General features: G+C 63.8%; 1 protein-coding gene across 1 annotated transcript in view; it reads left to right on the top strand.

Moving 5' to 3' along the window:
- Nucleotides 1–15,625, top strand: part of HDAC4 (histone deacetylase 4) — a 201,808-nt gene that overhangs the window by 144,214 nt on the left and 41,969 nt on the right. Inside the window, exons 9-13 of the mRNA XM_015587825.2 lie at nt 799–930; nt 2,720–2,832; nt 5,338–5,454; nt 5,537–5,735; nt 9,963–10,198. Of these exons, the coding sequence (XP_015443311.1) occupies nt 799–930; nt 2,720–2,832; nt 5,338–5,454; nt 5,537–5,735; nt 9,963–10,198 (797 nt within the window). The remainder of the gene's footprint in view (nt 1–798; nt 931–2,719; nt 2,833–5,337; nt 5,455–5,536; nt 5,736–9,962; nt 10,199–15,625) is intronic.

The raw sequence follows: 15,625 nt of genomic DNA, 5'->3' as shown, positions 1-15,625 counted from the left end.
GTGGGTGTGCAAAGTGTGTGTAGCTGTCAACAAAAATACCTGTTTTGCCTTGTGTCCTGTAACTCTCCAGTTAAGTAGTAGACGCCATCCCCCTTAAGCGTGTAGACGTCCATGCCTTTGTCTGTGTTACCCTGTGACGTCATGCCTTTGTCTGTGTTACCCCGTGACGTGGATGTCTTAAGTTGCAGGGTTCCGTTTTTATTTCGCGAGCATGTGCGGCACCTTTGCAGGGGACTGGAGGGCCACTGTAGGCCCAGAGCAGCGGGTCTGCAGACGGCTCTGTCCTCGCAGGTGGAGCTGCTGTTAGCAAAAATCAAACCAGGCAGAAACACCTGTGCCCCACTCAGGTGACCGCTGGGAGAGACAGGTGCGCACCTGCACTCACGCAGGTGCTGAGACCTGCTAACCCCTTCGGGGAGGCCGGTAGGAGCACCCTCACACAGCTGGTCTGGGCGGGGCTGAGCTCCAGGCGCAGCTTGCTTTCCGCCGGCGACCTGGGGGCGCATTCTGATGGGCCGTGAGCAAGCAGGCGGGTACGTAGCAGTGTCGTGGCCAAAGCTCTGAAAACCCACTGCTGGCCACGCGGGGCGACACCGCCGACGCACACGTGATCCTGTGTCTGAGGGAGGCCACCAAGGCGTGGGCACGTTCTGTCCATCCTTCGGGTGAGACGGAAGGTGGTCTGCCCACAGGCCTCGGGGACCCTGCCCTGGAGCGCAGGGTTGAATGCGTGACCCCCAGCGCCACCAGCAGGGCTGCCCGTGTCTGCCCCACGTGACGGGTCCTCTCTCCGCGCAGCCTCTGAGCCCAACCTGAAGCTGCGGTCCCGGCTGAAGCAGAAAGTGGCCGAGAGGCGCAGCAGCCCCTTGCTGCGCAGGAAGGACGGGCCCATGGCCGCCGCCCTGAAGAAGCGCCCCTTGGACGTCACAGGTACAGTGGACGGATGCGCTCCAGCCCTCGCCCCTCCCATAGCGCCCGAAGCCTGCAGTACTCCTCGGCCCAGCGCCTTTCCCCCACAGTGCCGGGTACAGCCCCCCGGAACCAGAGCCCAAGCGCGAGTGCCCCAAGGGACGACCCTGCATAGCCTGTCCCCTCCCCCCAGGCTGGGGAGGGCAGTTGCTGTGAGCCTGCAGGGGTGTTTGCGGGGTTCCGGGTTGAGGGGGTCTAACCGGTCCTGCCCTACTGGCGAGGGTCACGTTTCTGCTCCTCTGCGTAGAGCACACACGTCCCCTGCAGGGGGCCAGTGGGCGGGCCCCAGCAGGTTCCACTTTCTCCCTGTGCTTTGCTCTTGGCCCCCACCTAGTGGCAGACATGCAGAATACACCCCTGGCAGAGCCCTTTCCCAAGGGCCCTGTCCCTTCGCTGGGATGCACCCCACTGCCCGAAGAACACCCTCCCAGGGACACACCCCCTTCCATGTCTGCCCTAGAGAGCAGAAGAAAGCGAGCTGCTCGTACACACGGTGCAGAGGTCGTTGCTGTCAGCGCTTGGGCACACTTCTCTCCAGGCTGCCCCCCCACCCCTCACCCCCGTGCCTGTCACAGCTGAGTCCATGCCACACCACCCTCATGTCCCTTCACTCGGTGCTGGTCACAAGCACCTCTCGCCACCTTTGATGCTATTCCACTGTTTCCGGTGCAGACAACACCGTGAGGATCGCGCATCTGTGTTTTCTCACCCCACATTCCTCAAAAACATGTTATTGAGTTGAAAATAGATGAAAAGTGGGGTATATGTTTTTTTGTTGCCCAAAATGTCATCCTGATTTCCCACGCACATACCTGAGGGAACAGCCTCCCGCAGGCGTGGCGAGGTTGGGGTGGCGGGGGTGAGCCCTGTGCCCCCTGGGCTGGGGGACACCCAGGGCTTCGAAGAGTCTTGGCTGGGAACCGGCCGTGGAAGGTGGCCTGGCTCAGCCCTCCCTCCGGGCCGCCTACAGAAAACGCCCCTCAGCCTCCTGCATGTCCCAGCGGGGCCAGCTCTTCCTGACCCGTGTGTGCCGAGTCCAGGTGGGGGACGGGCTGCAGACCCAGAGTTGCTGGGGGTGGCAGACACTCAGAAAGGCAGTGGGTCACGTTACACTTTCTTAGGAAGGTTGTAACCAGATGATTCCGTTGTTCAAATGCCATTCAACTACGAGAACACCTGAGCAGCTAAACCCCACGTCAGCACAGTGCCACAGGCTCCCGCACTGTGGAGCGTCCGGAGGCTCCACTGGCCTCAGCAGCAGGGGCCAGAGCACCTTCCTCTCCTCAGTCACAGCGAGCCTGGTCCCCATAAGCAGGGCGGGCCGCCTGTTCCCTCAGTGACCTGGAGAAGGTCGGGCGTGTGCCTCCACACAGCACTGGCGGGTCACAGGAGCCACCAGCTGTGCGTCCCCCTGCACACGTGCTGTCAGGCAGCAGAATGAGAGGGTTTAGTCAGCGATGCGGGGTGGCCGCTGCAGCCAGCGCCATCCCGCCTGTCCCGGCTCTAGGCCGGGCGTTCCTGGCCTGTGCCAGGGCTTCCCCTTCTGGTGCTTGAGGTTATCTCAAAACTCAGAAGAGGAACAAGGGTGATAACGTGCGTTATCACGTTATCACAGGAGGGGCGTCCAGGGACCTGGGGGGCCATGGCCACGCGCGCTCCCGCTGGGCTCCCGCCGGGCTCCCGCCGGTCCGCAAGCCGACCCGTAGGAGCCGCGGGAGCCACACATGCTGACGACGTCTCTCGCCCACAGACTCCGCGTGCAGCAGCGCCCCGGGCTCCGCCCCCAGCTCACCCAACAACAGCTCCGGGAGCGTCAGCGCGGAGAATGGCATCGCGCCCACCATGCCCAGCCTCCCGGCCGAGGTCAGTGCCCGCTTTCTGCCCTCTTCACCCCTGCGCCCGCCGGGGCTGTGCTGGCGGTGACCGCAGAGTGCGGTCACCCCTCGTCTGGACCCGCAGGCGGGGTGAGGGAGGCAGCACAAGGCGCCCTGCAGAGGACGCAGCTTTCTCCGTCCCAGCCCCTGCCACTGACAGGGCCGCCCGCGCAGCGCGCCCCGCCCCCGCCCCGCCTCTGCAGGGCGCTCCGCTCAGGCCCCCCACGGCCTCACACGCGGCGCTCATCTGCCGCCAGGGCTCTGCAGGTGGGAATCTGCTGGTGAGAAACAGGTTAGAGTGTCCCTGTGTCAGGGAGGACCGGAGCGTCACCAGGCGGGCAGTTAGGGTGTCTCGGGTGTCACTGCCAGGGCCACCGTCTCAGAGGCATCGCGGGAACTATGAGCCCGAGCCTGAGACCGCAGGCCCAGCGCCTGCCCGTCGGGCCCCAGGTGTGCTGTGGGTCGAGTCGGGTGTAGCTCCGGAGCAGGATCTGGACTCTCTTGGAGGAACCGTCAGACTTGGCGTTTGGTGGAGAGGAGGGTGCAGGGTGGCCAGGAGGTGGTGGCTCCTTCAGCCAGTGGAGGGCCTGGGGCAGGCAGCGGAGCACCCTTGACCAGACCGAGCCAGGGGCAGGGGCGAGCCCCGCCGCTCACATCCGTCTTCCTCCCGCCCCCCGCGTTCACTTCACTCCCCCCATTTACCCCACGAGCGAATCTGCAGCACCTACTGTGCGCCAGCCCTGTGCCAGACTCTGGAGCCCAGGGCCAAGTGGTCAGCCAGGGACCTGCCTCCATCCACATGGGTGCCCATGGTCACTGGGGGAAGCCGACGCTGACCGGCACTGGGGCAGGGCGAGGGAAGTCCCCGCTGGCTGCCCGAGGCCCTAGGCTGGGGGCCCATGTGGGGAGCCGCCCGGCAGTGAACCGAGCCAGAAGCGCCGTCGGCCCGCGCTGCAGAGGCCCTGCCGAGCGGGGTCCTCTGAGTTCCGGCGGAGGAGGCCCTGCCGAGCGGGGTCCTCTGAGTTCCGGCGGAGGAGGCCCTGCCGAGTGGGGTCCTCTGAGTGCCGGCCGGGCCCTTCACGCGGAGGAGCGTGGGCTCACCGGATGTAGTCGTTCACTTCCCTCCTGACCCAGGTGGAAACGAGCTCTGCCCTCCCACAGGGCGGACGGGCCTCAGTGGGCAACGCAGGCTCACTGCTCAGGGCTCACCGCTCAGGGCTTGCACTTCCGGTTTAGACGCTGAGTGTGAGCGGCTTTTCCGGAGCCAAGACCATAGTGGGCTCTAGGTCGCTTAACCACGTCCTCTCACCTTTGTGAGCGCCTGTGACCTGCCCTCTTCAGCCTGCGTGAGTGCTCGTTTAGAGCAGTAGAAGTTCCAGCAGCCTGCTTTTCGTGCAGACCAAGGCCATGACCGTCGGCCCAGCCCGGAGATCATCTCCAGGGTGAGACGGTGCTGCTCCTTGGTCCCCACGGAAGCTGCCCCCGTCCTGGTGTTGGTGCAGGGTGGGCAGATGTGCCTGTGTGGGTCACATTGCAGGGAGGCCTTGCTGGGTTGATCTGCATGGTTCCAGGTTAAATCTCGTGTGAATTTTGACGAGTCACACGGTGAGGTAAGTTAGGCTGCCGCCCGGGAAGTGTGGGTGCAGGGGCTCCGTGCAGGCGGCAGAGCCCGTCCCGATCAGGTGGTGTGTGGCTCCCCGGGAACCTCATGCACCCCGAGGCCAGGCCCGGCTGCTCGGCTCCTCTGGTGCGGAGGCGTGAGGGGCCCCGTGTCCCTCTCCCTTACACGGCCCATTTATAATTCACCAGGACCGTGTTTGTCTCTTTGGGTCAGGATGCTGTCATCATTTATTAAAACCTTCGCCAACTTGATAGGCTTTTAAAAGTTTTATTTCATTTAAATAATTTAAATAGTAAGTTTAAATTAATAGTAATACATTGCTGACGACGCCGATTATTTTTGTCGTGATTTACTCTGCCTTAGTAACTGGCTCTTCTGTGTCATCTGTCCCCGATGTGCACTTTTCCTGCTAATCGTTGTAGTTGTGAGCTCTTCCTGTGCTGGCCTCTGTCTGTCCTTTACGTTGCCAGTGCGTATTAGTTGTCACCATTTTTTGCCTTTTGTGTGAGAAGACATTTTTCATCGATCTTTTCCTCTTTGGTTTCTGCCTCTGATGCTGTTTGGAGAGACATTGCTAACTCTAAGAACGTGTTCTAAAACGTAATACCCTAGGTATTTTCTGATAGTTTATGGTGAATAAGCAGTTTGAGTAAACACGAGAGTTCGGTCGTGAACCCATGTTTGACACTCACGGCCTGCGCTGGAACGTGGTACTCACTGCGTGCTGTGATCTGCTGATATGTTTTTATACTACGGTATCTCAATTCGACATGATCTGCCACAAGCGTTTTCCGTCGTCATTGCTCCTGGTGTGCGATGCCCACGCTTGTCCATAGCAGACCGTGTGACAGCCATCGTGTATTCTGTCTCCAGACCAACTTGGCACACAGACTGGTGACGCGAGAGGGCTCGATGGCCCCCCTCCCCCTGTACACGTCGCCGTCCTTGCCCAACATCACGCTGGGACTTCCCGCCACCGGCCCTTCTGCTGTAAGTAGGCATCCTCGGGCCCGTGCGGCGGGGGGCTCTCCTGGGCACGCAACCCTGGACGTCACCGGTTATGCCTCCCCAGGGGGCGGCCGGCCAGCAGGAAGCCGAGCGCCTGGCTCTCCCAGGCCTGCAGCAGCGGCTGGCGCTCTTCCCCGGCACCCACCTCGCCCCCTACCTGAGCACGGCGCCCCTGGAGCGGGACGGCGGGCCGGCGCACAGCCCCCTGCTGCAGCACATGGTACTCCTGGAGCAGCCGCCTGCACAGGCGCCCCTCGTGCCAGGTGAGCCCGGGGGCGGGACCCCCGTGAGTGCAGCCACCTCGCGGGACTCGGTGGGCAGAGCGGCGCAATGTCAGGACCTTGTCCTGGAAGCTCCTCTAGGGGGTCGCAGCCCCCTGACCTACGGCCTGCCGCACCGCATTGGCCACGTGCCAGGAGCCCAGCGCTGACCGCACGCCATGCAGCGCGCTCCTTAAACGCGCCGGTCTGCGGGCGGCCATGGTCGGGAAAAGCGGACATTGGCGGGGGGACCTGCAGCACCTCAGCCGCCTCGGGCGTTACTGAAGGAGGGCGGAACGCGCCCGGCCCCGCACGCGCCCTGCCGTGCGGCCCACTGCCTGGGAATCTGCTCAGAATTATCCGCGGTGACCCCAGCGCTGCCTGCGAACCTCTGACACCGACCTCTGGTGTCGCAGGCATCGGTGCTGACAGCCCTGGCCTGGGCACGGCGGTCTGGTTCTGGCGGTCTGGAGCCTGGTCTGGTTCAAGTTTCCTTGGGGCCCATTCATCCCCTTTCAGCAGCGGGTCCTTTAGAGGCACAGGCTGGTCGAGGCACGAGGACCTATGTCTTGCCCACCCCGAGTGCCCTTGAAGGTGGGGGGACGCCCCGTCGCCAGGATCACAGAGCAGGGTCTGAGTGAATGCCAGGCACGGCCCGTCCCGCAGGGGTGGTGTCTGTGTGCCCCCGGCGTCTGTGTACCCTGGTGTCTGTGCCCCCGGTGCCCTGGCATCTATGTGTCCCTAGTGTCCTGGTGTCCGTGTGCCTCCAGTCGCCCCGGCTGGAATTGGCGCCACCACCTTTCACAGAGTGCAGGTCTGCAGGGTGCGTCTCCCTGGCTTCCTGGTGGCGACAGGCGTTCCCTGAAGTGGCACCCAAGTTGTAGACGCTCAGGACGAGCTGTCAGGAGTGTGGGCAGTGAGGGTGTCTCTGCGTGCGTTCATTAACAGTCGCCCACGCCGTCCTCTGTGTGACTCCGGGCTCGCTGCTCACGTCCTCACAGAAGTGTGTCCATCACTAAGTCACTTCATTGTCCCCGTTACAGCATTCTTAACGTCACTTGCCTCTGCTTCATGCACAATGGCCTTTTCTCACAGGACTTCACCGATAGTTGTACATAAATCTCACCTCTCTTAAGTCTGCTGGCTTCTTTTTGTGATTGACGAGGTGGCCGCTTCTGCTCCGTGTGCAATCTGGTGGCCCTTCCCCTCATGACACCTGCCAACAGTTCCCCTGTTGGGTTGAGACGCCGGAGCACGGTCCCCCAGGCCCCGTGGTGCCCGGCCGTCCTGCCTCTGCCCCCCTTGCCTGACAGTTGCCTCTGAGCTGCTGGGTGCTCCCCAATCCGAGTGTCCAGGCCCCCCTCCCGTGCGACCCTCCCAGTTGCTGGCTGGCCAGAGGCAGTGCAGTAGCCAAGAGCACAGGCCCCTCATCCCAGCTTCACTCTGAGCTCTGTGACCTCGGAGGCCCCGTCCTCCTGTGCCTCAGTTTTCCCATCTGTAAAGTGGGGACATCATGGGCACTTGCCTCGGTGAGCTTTCCAGGGCTGGCTGAGTTGTGTATTAAGGCAGGGCAGCCTGGCCCCTGGCACGGCGAGGCCTCTTCGGCACCAGCAGTCAGGGCTGCGTCTGTCTTATCCTCAGCTTCGTGCCCTCTCTCGCTCCCCAGGACGCCCCTATCTGTCCTCCCCTGCTCCCTCCCCGTGGGCCCCGTGGGAGGAACCCTCCTGATAGTTTCCCGCCTCTCGATCCTGTCCTCTAGGTCAGCGGTCTCCAGCCCCCGGGCTGTAGACCAGTACCGGTCCGCGGCCTGTTAGGACCCGGGCCACGCAGCAGTGGGGGAGCGAGCGAAGCTCCATCTGCATCTGCAGCCGCTCGTTCCCCAGCGCCGGCATCACCGCCTCAGCTCCAACTCAGATCCTCAGGCGCTAGATGCTCCTAGGAGCACCGGTCCCTGGTGCCACAAAGGGCAGGGCCGCTGCAGCTGCCCTCAGAGTCTGCTCCAGGCCTGGAAACCCCTCCCGTTGTCCACCTCAGTGTCGTCCAGTGTGGGAGCACCAGCCACATGTGGCCACTAGCATTGAAATTGAAAGTTAAAAACAAAAATTCGGTTTCTTGGTCTCACAGGAGGTGTGGCGGAGCTAGCTGTGTGCTCCTGGCTGCGGAGCCTGGCGTCCTGGGCTGTCCCCGTGGCACTGAAAGCTCCGTCGTCCGGGCCAGCCTGGCGTGCGTGCCCCCTGCTGGCCCCGGCTCCCACACAGCTGGCCGTGTGCGCCAGCTTCCTCCTCACCCCCGGGCCACTGAGGGCGGCTTCTAGAAGCCATTGCTCCTCTCTCAAAGCCCTTCGTCTCCATCAGGCCAGCTCACGTGCCCCTCGTCCCCACGTCCCCACGTCCCCGTCCTCTGCTCCTGGGTGCTCTGCCCTCGCCTGCTGCGGCGCATTCTGCCTCAGCTTCTCCTACCTGGCGTGCTCTGTCTTGGAGCCCGGCCCCTGCGTCCTGCATCTCTGCCACCCCCTCCCCGCACCCACGGCCCCGATGGGCGTTCAGGGCGTGGTGAACGTTCCTGCACTCAACCGAGCGGCAGCTGGGGTTTCTGCAGTGGCTCGTGTCACCGCGGATTTGTTTTTGTCACTTTATTCGTGTTTCCACGAGCGGGCGGCCTGCAGAGCCACGTCCTTGCTGACGGTCGTGATGGCAGACAGCCAGACCAGGCCGGAGCAGCTCTGCTCCCATGCTCTGGGAGCCACCCCTGCAGAGGAGCAGCTGTTGGGTTGGGGACGGGCCAGGCTGCAGGGCAGCGGGCACCGCGTCAGAAGCCTCTTGCTCAGGCTTCTGACTCGGCTGATCTCGATCATCAGCAGCCCAGGTGGGGACGCGGCACACAGCGTGGCCTGCTCATGAGGGAGCCATCGCCTAGCGTGGTCTGGAGGGGAGTGAGGTACCGGCCAGGGTGGGCGTGGCCACCGGGCAGCGGTCCCTGGAGGAAAGGAAGGGGTGTGGGGCCCCAGGCCACCTCCGCAGCTCTCCACAGACCCCTGGCCCTGCGTGTCACACGGCCAGCCTGTGTGGCGCTTGTTCTCTGCATGCCTACGGGGGCCACCCGCGACACGGCCCCCTCCGCTCTGTACTTGGGCTCGTGTGGGAGGCCGGCGCGGGCAGGGCCTCCAGGGAGGGCTTCCCGGTGGAGGGCCCGCACGGCCGACACCTGCGGCGGTTACGGCAGGCAGATGTGTAGGAGGAGGCCTGGGAGACGGGAGGCAGCCCTGCTGGTCACTCCAGCCTCTGGGCACGATGGGGCAGCGAGCACTAGATGCTCCGCCCATGCGTCCTTTCTCCCCACACACGCCTGGCCCGGGTGGCTTCCAGCCTCGTGGCGTCGCTCCACCTCAGGCGGCCGGGCGGGGCTGTGAGGCCCTGCCACCTATAGAATCACGGAAAATGGTCGGCTGCCGAAACCAACTTGCAAAAAAAAAAATAGCTAGTGGAAGGCGCCCGAGCGGAAGCTTACAAGCCCCCGAGTGCACGGGGGCGGGGGGGGCGCGTTCGCCCCGGTTCAGATGCAGGTTGGGACACCACGCCGCCTGTCGGCTCCCTCCCCGGGTGTGGGGGCGGCCACCCCCGTGCAGCTGTGGGCCCGGAAGGGGGCAGAACCTCTGCAAACTTGTAGAAAGAGATTCTGGCTGTTTCCATCAGGATTTTTAAGTGTAAGTCTTCTCTTGGTGCGTAAAGTCTTTGCTTTAAGAGACCCTTAAAGCGAATTTATCCCCGAGGAGTTGCTCGGTTGGCGGTCGGCGTTAGTCTCTGTGACAGTGAGGGGGAGCTGTGTCAAGGCCCCCGGGACCACAGCGGCTTCCCTCAGTCTGGCATGTACCGCTCCTGCCGCCCACGGAGCTGTCGGATGAAACGTTCCTGGGCCTGGGCCCCCCGAGGGGCGGCCGTGCCGGGGACACAGTTGGGCAGGGCGAGCCGCTCCGAGGCCTGTCACAGAACAGCCACCGTGGCGTTGACCTGGGTCTGTAGACAGCGGCCTCCAGGTGACAGCCTCTTCTCCCCGAAGCCCGAGCTCGTGGCACGTGCTATGCGCGGACCACGCCCCGGCGGATGTCTGGGAGGAGGCACCGGGCGGGCGGCTGCAGCTCACGGAGCCTCGGCCGTCGCTCACCAGCCCCTTACCCTCTCCCCTTGCCCTCTGCTGTCGCCTCCGCGTTACCTTCAGACTGGTGTCTTTCAGGCCTGGGAGCGCTGCCCCTGCACGCGCAGCCCCTGGTGGGCGCGGACCGCGTGTCGCCGACCGTGCACAAGCTGCGGCAGCACCGGCCGCTGGGGCGCACGCAGTCGGCCCCGCTGCCCCAGAGCGCGCAGGCGCTGCAGCAGCTGGTGGTCCAGCAGCAGCACCAGCAGTTCCTGGAGAAGCACAAGCAGCATTTCCAGCAGCCGTTCCAGCCGCCGCAGCTGCACCTGAGCAAGGTGGGTGCCTGTTTCTAGTGACAAACTTAAAAAAAGTCAAATATGAGATCTAAAAATGTGATTTAATTAAGTTTAAAGAATACAGTTCAGGTATATAGCCTTTGGTAGTCTAAAATCACCAAATAATAGAATTAGTCTAAAGGAGGCTTTCATTACTGAATTCTGCCAGATACAATGTCAACTGCATCAGATCTTGCATCCTGTTTCTATCAGTTACTGTGAGAAGCCGGGCCAGTCCCTGTGTGCCCGGTCGGCTGGCGGCGTGGCTGGTCCCCGCGTGCCTGGTCGGCTGGCGGCATGCGGAACGGGCGGTGCACAGAAGCGTCAGTATCGCTGTGTTAACCACCTGGTCGACACGTTTCTCCTGAGTTCCTCAAGGCGTCACCTTCTTAAAGCGACCACGTCAGAAAGTCCCAGCTTTGTGGCCGCCCAAGCCCCTGAAGCACGTTTCTGCGTCACCTGGCACTGGTGACATGCGCACGCCCGTGGGATAGCGTCGTCCCCAGAGAGCTCGCTCAGGCCCATGCCCAGCGGTCCCCGACCTCCAGTCTTGAGCGTCGGGCCCAGGCCCATGTTCGGCAGGAAGGAGCAGGAAGGAGGAGCATCGCTGGCACTGAAACAGGAAGCAGAGCTCCGAGTCGCGCTTCAAACGCTGCCGTTCGTAGTGACGCATCTTCGGTGTCGGGGATGCGATCAGCCTCCTGGGAGCACAGTCCAGCGGCTCCTCGGTCGTGAAGCATGGAGCCACCATGCGACGGTGGGAAAAGCCAGGGCCCGCCAGCGGTGGACGGCTGGCCGGGATGGGGCCCGCCAGGCGGCGGAGCCGTCCGCGCCGTAGGAAGCAGGGAAGCCTGGCTCGCCGCAGCGGGGGTGGGACAAGAGGCCGCACTCAGGGCACGTGGCCGGACGCCCCGCAGCACACCGCGCAGCTCCGCCCCAGTGAGCATGCGCGGAACGGGTCACAGACCAGAGGTGCCAGGTGCCCAGGGGCTGACCGCCAGTGGGCGGGACGCTGCTTTTGGAGACGATGAAAATGTCCTGCAGTCACATGCAGTGGTGGCCACACAGCTCTGCTGCAGCCGCCGAAGGACACATCAGCAGCGTGCGCTCCTCGGTGCATGAATCACATCTCGGACGCAGAGCCATCAGAGGTGGTAGCCACCCAGAACAGGAAGGACACGCGCTGGGACAGGAAGGACACGTGCTCGTTGTGGGCGAGACGGAATCGCCAAGTCTGCTCACCCCGAGTGTCACAGGCACTTCGCAGCTCATCCTTAGGAGGCCGACTGGGCGTCTCGATCTTACCACGCCGTTACCTTAGTGTTAAGAGGTTTGAGGACGGGGGGACACCTGTTCACACGTGGCACGTTCTTGAGCAGACGGCTCGGAAGCTGGCTAACTTACGGGGCTGGCGTGCGGCAGGAGTGACAGGTGACCAGCGTGCTTGCACACTGCTCTCCTGGGTCTCAGGGCGTCCAGCACCGTCCGGTGCCCGCGTTCGGCCTCTGTCTCCGAGGAGGCTATTCCTGATTCTCGTGACCTGATGGCACTTGCGCTCAGCTCCTGGCAGCGTGTCCACAATGTCACATGCGCCTGTGGCACGGGGTGGCAGCGTTTCCTGCGTGGCCTGCCATTCACTCAGCTCAGCCTTAGCGTGCAGCGGCTTCAGAGGCATCACCCCTTGGGAGGGGTTAGCCCGTCCCAGCTGCCCGACGTGGCCACCGTAGTTTCCCTAGGTCCACAGGTGACAGTTCACCCCACTGAGCCAAGAAAACCTGCAAGGCAGAAAATGGACCCAGAGCTAGCTCTGTCCGCCGCTCCAGCCCATGGTCCGAGTGATCACCGCTGCTCAACGCGTGCTGGCCTCACTGCACGTGCCCCGTGCCTTGCACGCGGTGGTGGTTAGTGAAAGGTCATTGGGCGAAGGAACTTTCTGGAGAATGCATGCCATCACGGGAGTGAGGCTCAGATCCCCAAGGTGACCGGGACGCCCTGTGTTGCCGGAGCATCTGGGCCTGGCCGCAGGCGTGGCCTATGTGAGGCGGGCAGTGTGCGTGGACGCAGAAGTGGTTTTCTTCCTGCCAGGGGATGTGTGAAGGCCCCTCGGCAGCTGGGGAGGGGGCTTTGCTGGCGATGGCGGTCAGTCCGGGGTCTGCAAGCCGCGTGCGGAGGCTCGGTTTGGTAGCTCTGGGCTGGGCTGCATTCCATGGAGGCGGATGCGTTTCCCTTCTCCCCCACGTCCCGAGGCTATGTTTGGAAACTGGCCATGGCCTGTGTGACCTCATGGTGGGCGTGGCAGCAGCCTGGGCTCTCTCCTCGCCAGGCCACCCCATCCTCCTGCAGCTGCGCTCTTGGGGAGCTCCCAGGAGCCTGTCACCGTTGGCCAGTTTCGTTCCGGCCCTGGGCCCAGTCTCACTCTTGGGAGATGTGCCGTCTCAAATACGGAGCTGCGTGTGTTCCCATTAATTGGTAAAAGAGGAACCGAACCCTGCCGCCCAGAGGCCACTGGAAGACAGCGCCTGTGCTGGCTCGTTTGCTGCTGGCTCCTGCCAGCGTTGCTGCCGCTGTGTCCACCTCCGGGCCTCTTGGCCCCAGGAGGCTAGCTGCACAAGCACCTGCGTCACTGCCGAGCTGGGACCCCTGGCCTGCTCTGCATCACTGCCCCGGCGATGTCCCTCTGAGGTCTCCTCTGTCTCAAGGCTGCGCTCAGCGCCTCTCTGCCCCGGGGTGTGAAGTGAGCTTCTAGGAGCGGGCAGCAGCTCAGGTGTCCCTGCCCAGAGCTCCAGGACTGTGGTAGTGGCACGTCCTGAGCCTCCAGGAATCTGCTGCCAGGCAGGCGGGCTCTGTCACGGAGGCCCAGAGAGAAGGTCCTGACTCCCCTGGAGGCCTCTGTTCAGACGGCCTCATTTTCTGAGGACACGGAGGAGGTGGGGACAGAACCCTGGGACGCTTCCTTGTCCCGACGCCATGCTCCTCCGGGCAGAGCTACACCAGCCCTCGCCACCTGCCAGCCCTCCCTCTTTCCCCGGGCCCCAGGGCCTCCCACCCGCTCCGAGGGCAGCAGCCCCGCCCACCCGGCCAGGCCCGCCAGAACCAGCGCACGACCTCTGGGAGCTCCCCAGGAGTGCCGCTGTAGGAGCGAGGGTCGACCTGGTGGGGAGAGCACACTGCAGGATGTGGACCGGCCACTTGTGAGGTGGCCACATGGCCCTGACCTCCCGGCCCTGCACGGGAAGGAGCAGAATGTGGCCCACAGGTAGCACACATGTGGCACTGGGCACCCCGCACCTGCCCCACCAAGAACTCGCCCGCACTGCTGTGCCCCACCAGTGACCCGGCAGCACCGAGGGGGGACAGACACTCATCCCACCGGAGGTCCCTGACGGCACCCCAGCACCTAGCAGTATGTTCCCCGGACACCGGAGGGGAGGATCCTCATCCCATGCTGAGGCTCTTTGCAAAGTAGCTCAGGATGTCTCAGCCTCGGACAGGTCACCCAGACACAACATCTGATCTGTAGCTGGACCTGAATCGGATCAGGAGAGGCCATAGGGGACATTCCCGGACGACTGAAGAAGCAACACCTCTGGCGGAGGAGACAGGCCAGGTGTATCGGTGGACGTCCCAGGCTGGTTCCTGGGGTCGCTGGGACTACGGCAGACACGTGCAGACACGTCTGCTGGCCTGGGTCATGGAGCCACAGCTAGGCCTTACGTAGGTCAGCACAGGGGAGGGCGGCCTCTGCCTGTCCCTGTGCTCTGTCCACGTGCCTAGGTGAAGGGCACCTGCGATTTCTTATATGACAAAGTAAGTTTTTTCCATAGTTCAGTAGAAAGCCTTGGGGACGCGTGAGGGTGGAGGTCCTGTCCAGTGCACGCTTTCCCACTCCGCTCTCTGGGACATCCTCCATTTCGTCACCCTGCGGTTTCCTTAGGGAAGTTCCGGAGGACGCTGGCCGAGCCCTCTGCTCCTCAGTCACTTCTCCTCTGGCCTGCGGTGTGGGGACCTGGGCTCCGTCCGCAGACACACTGGCTGCTTAGGAGCCGGGCCTGCTGGAGGGGCCTCCAGGTCCCTCCCTGTGGGGTCTCCCTCAGGTGGGCGGCACAGCGCCCCTCCTTCCCCCACACCTGCTCTTACCTGGTTGGTGCAGACACTTTGGCACAGCTGTCCCCGTGGGGCCCGTGGAAGGGTGCCTCCGAGCTCGGCGTGGCATGCCTCGTGCGTGTCCCAGAGCTGGCTGCAGCCTGCAGCTTGCAGCTGCCCAGTCCCCTCAGTCACCCCTCCCAGGGTGGCAGGTTCCCTGGCCTCGTCTTCCTTTCTTGGCGTGACGCTGGCTCTCCTGGCCTCTGGCTTGTTCTCTGTCCCTTTGTCTGTGGCTCCCTCCCTGGCCTCTGCACGCTGGCTCCAAGAGCCTCGCATAAACTTCTGTGCCCGAGGCTTCAGCTTTCTGTCTGTGAGGTCCTTCCCAACGGCCATTTCCAGCCACGCCGTCTCCTGCATCCCCACTCGGCTGCCCTTCTCAAGGGACATCGCACAGGTCCTCTGGGTGCTTGGACCTTAGCCTCTCTGAGCTGGGCTCCACCTGCCCTCCCCGCCCAGCTTGAACGCCAGGGGCTTCCACTCACACCCCTCAGCCGCCAGGGGCCCATACTGCCCCCCAGCCCCTCCTTCATTGTGCCTGGACCCAGGCCTAGCTGAGCCCCGAAGTGTCACTTCCCTGCGGTGCTCCCCAGCCCCCTCCAGTTCGTCTGAGCCTTAGGGTCTCTCTGAGGCACAGGCAGGGCTGTGCCGCCCACTTTGAGCAAACAGCTTCTGGCGCCTGAGGTCTAAAGGGTGGAGTTCGTGGTACTGGGAGCTTTCTAAGCCGGGGCTCTGTCCTTCACCCTGAGGTCTGAGCCCCTGTCTCTGTCCAGGGTGCTGAGATCTCAGCCCACGCGGGCGGGGGGCGAGAGGTCTGGGGCGTGGGCGGCTGGTGAAGCTGAGAAGGAGCAGACACAGGCATCAGCACTGTTCCTCCGGCCTGGACAGGGTTACACCGGGAGGGACCCGGGTAACGGATCAGACCAGACACATCCGGGACTGGGGTGGGAGATTCCCAGCGGCTGCGCGTGAAGAGGGGGACGCGTCGGTCCCCGCTTCGTGGCCAGGCGCAGGCGGGGGTAGGGTGGACACCTGTGACTTCATCGCTGTTCTTTTGCCGGGCAAAAAATGCTAACTAATAATCGCGTGCGGGACGCGGCCCGTTCCTGTCCCGGGCGGGGAGGACGGCGCGGGCACCCGCGGTGTGCGGTACGTGCCCGCGCCTGGTGCCTGCTGGCCTTGGCTCGGCCGAGGACGCACCCTCAGAGTCGCCCACTGCATGTCCGAGATGCGGGGCGGGCGACGCTAAGCCCACCGCCCCGCGTCCCCCCAGCCCCGCCCCCACCC

This window comes from Pteropus alecto, unplaced genomic scaffold (assembly GCF_000325575.1).
Source record: "Pteropus alecto unplaced genomic scaffold, ASM32557v1 scaffold143, whole genome shotgun sequence".
Taxonomy (NCBI): Eukaryota; Metazoa; Chordata; class Mammalia; order Chiroptera; family Pteropodidae; genus Pteropus; species Pteropus alecto.
This window is presented reverse-complemented; position numbering and strand designations above follow the sequence as displayed.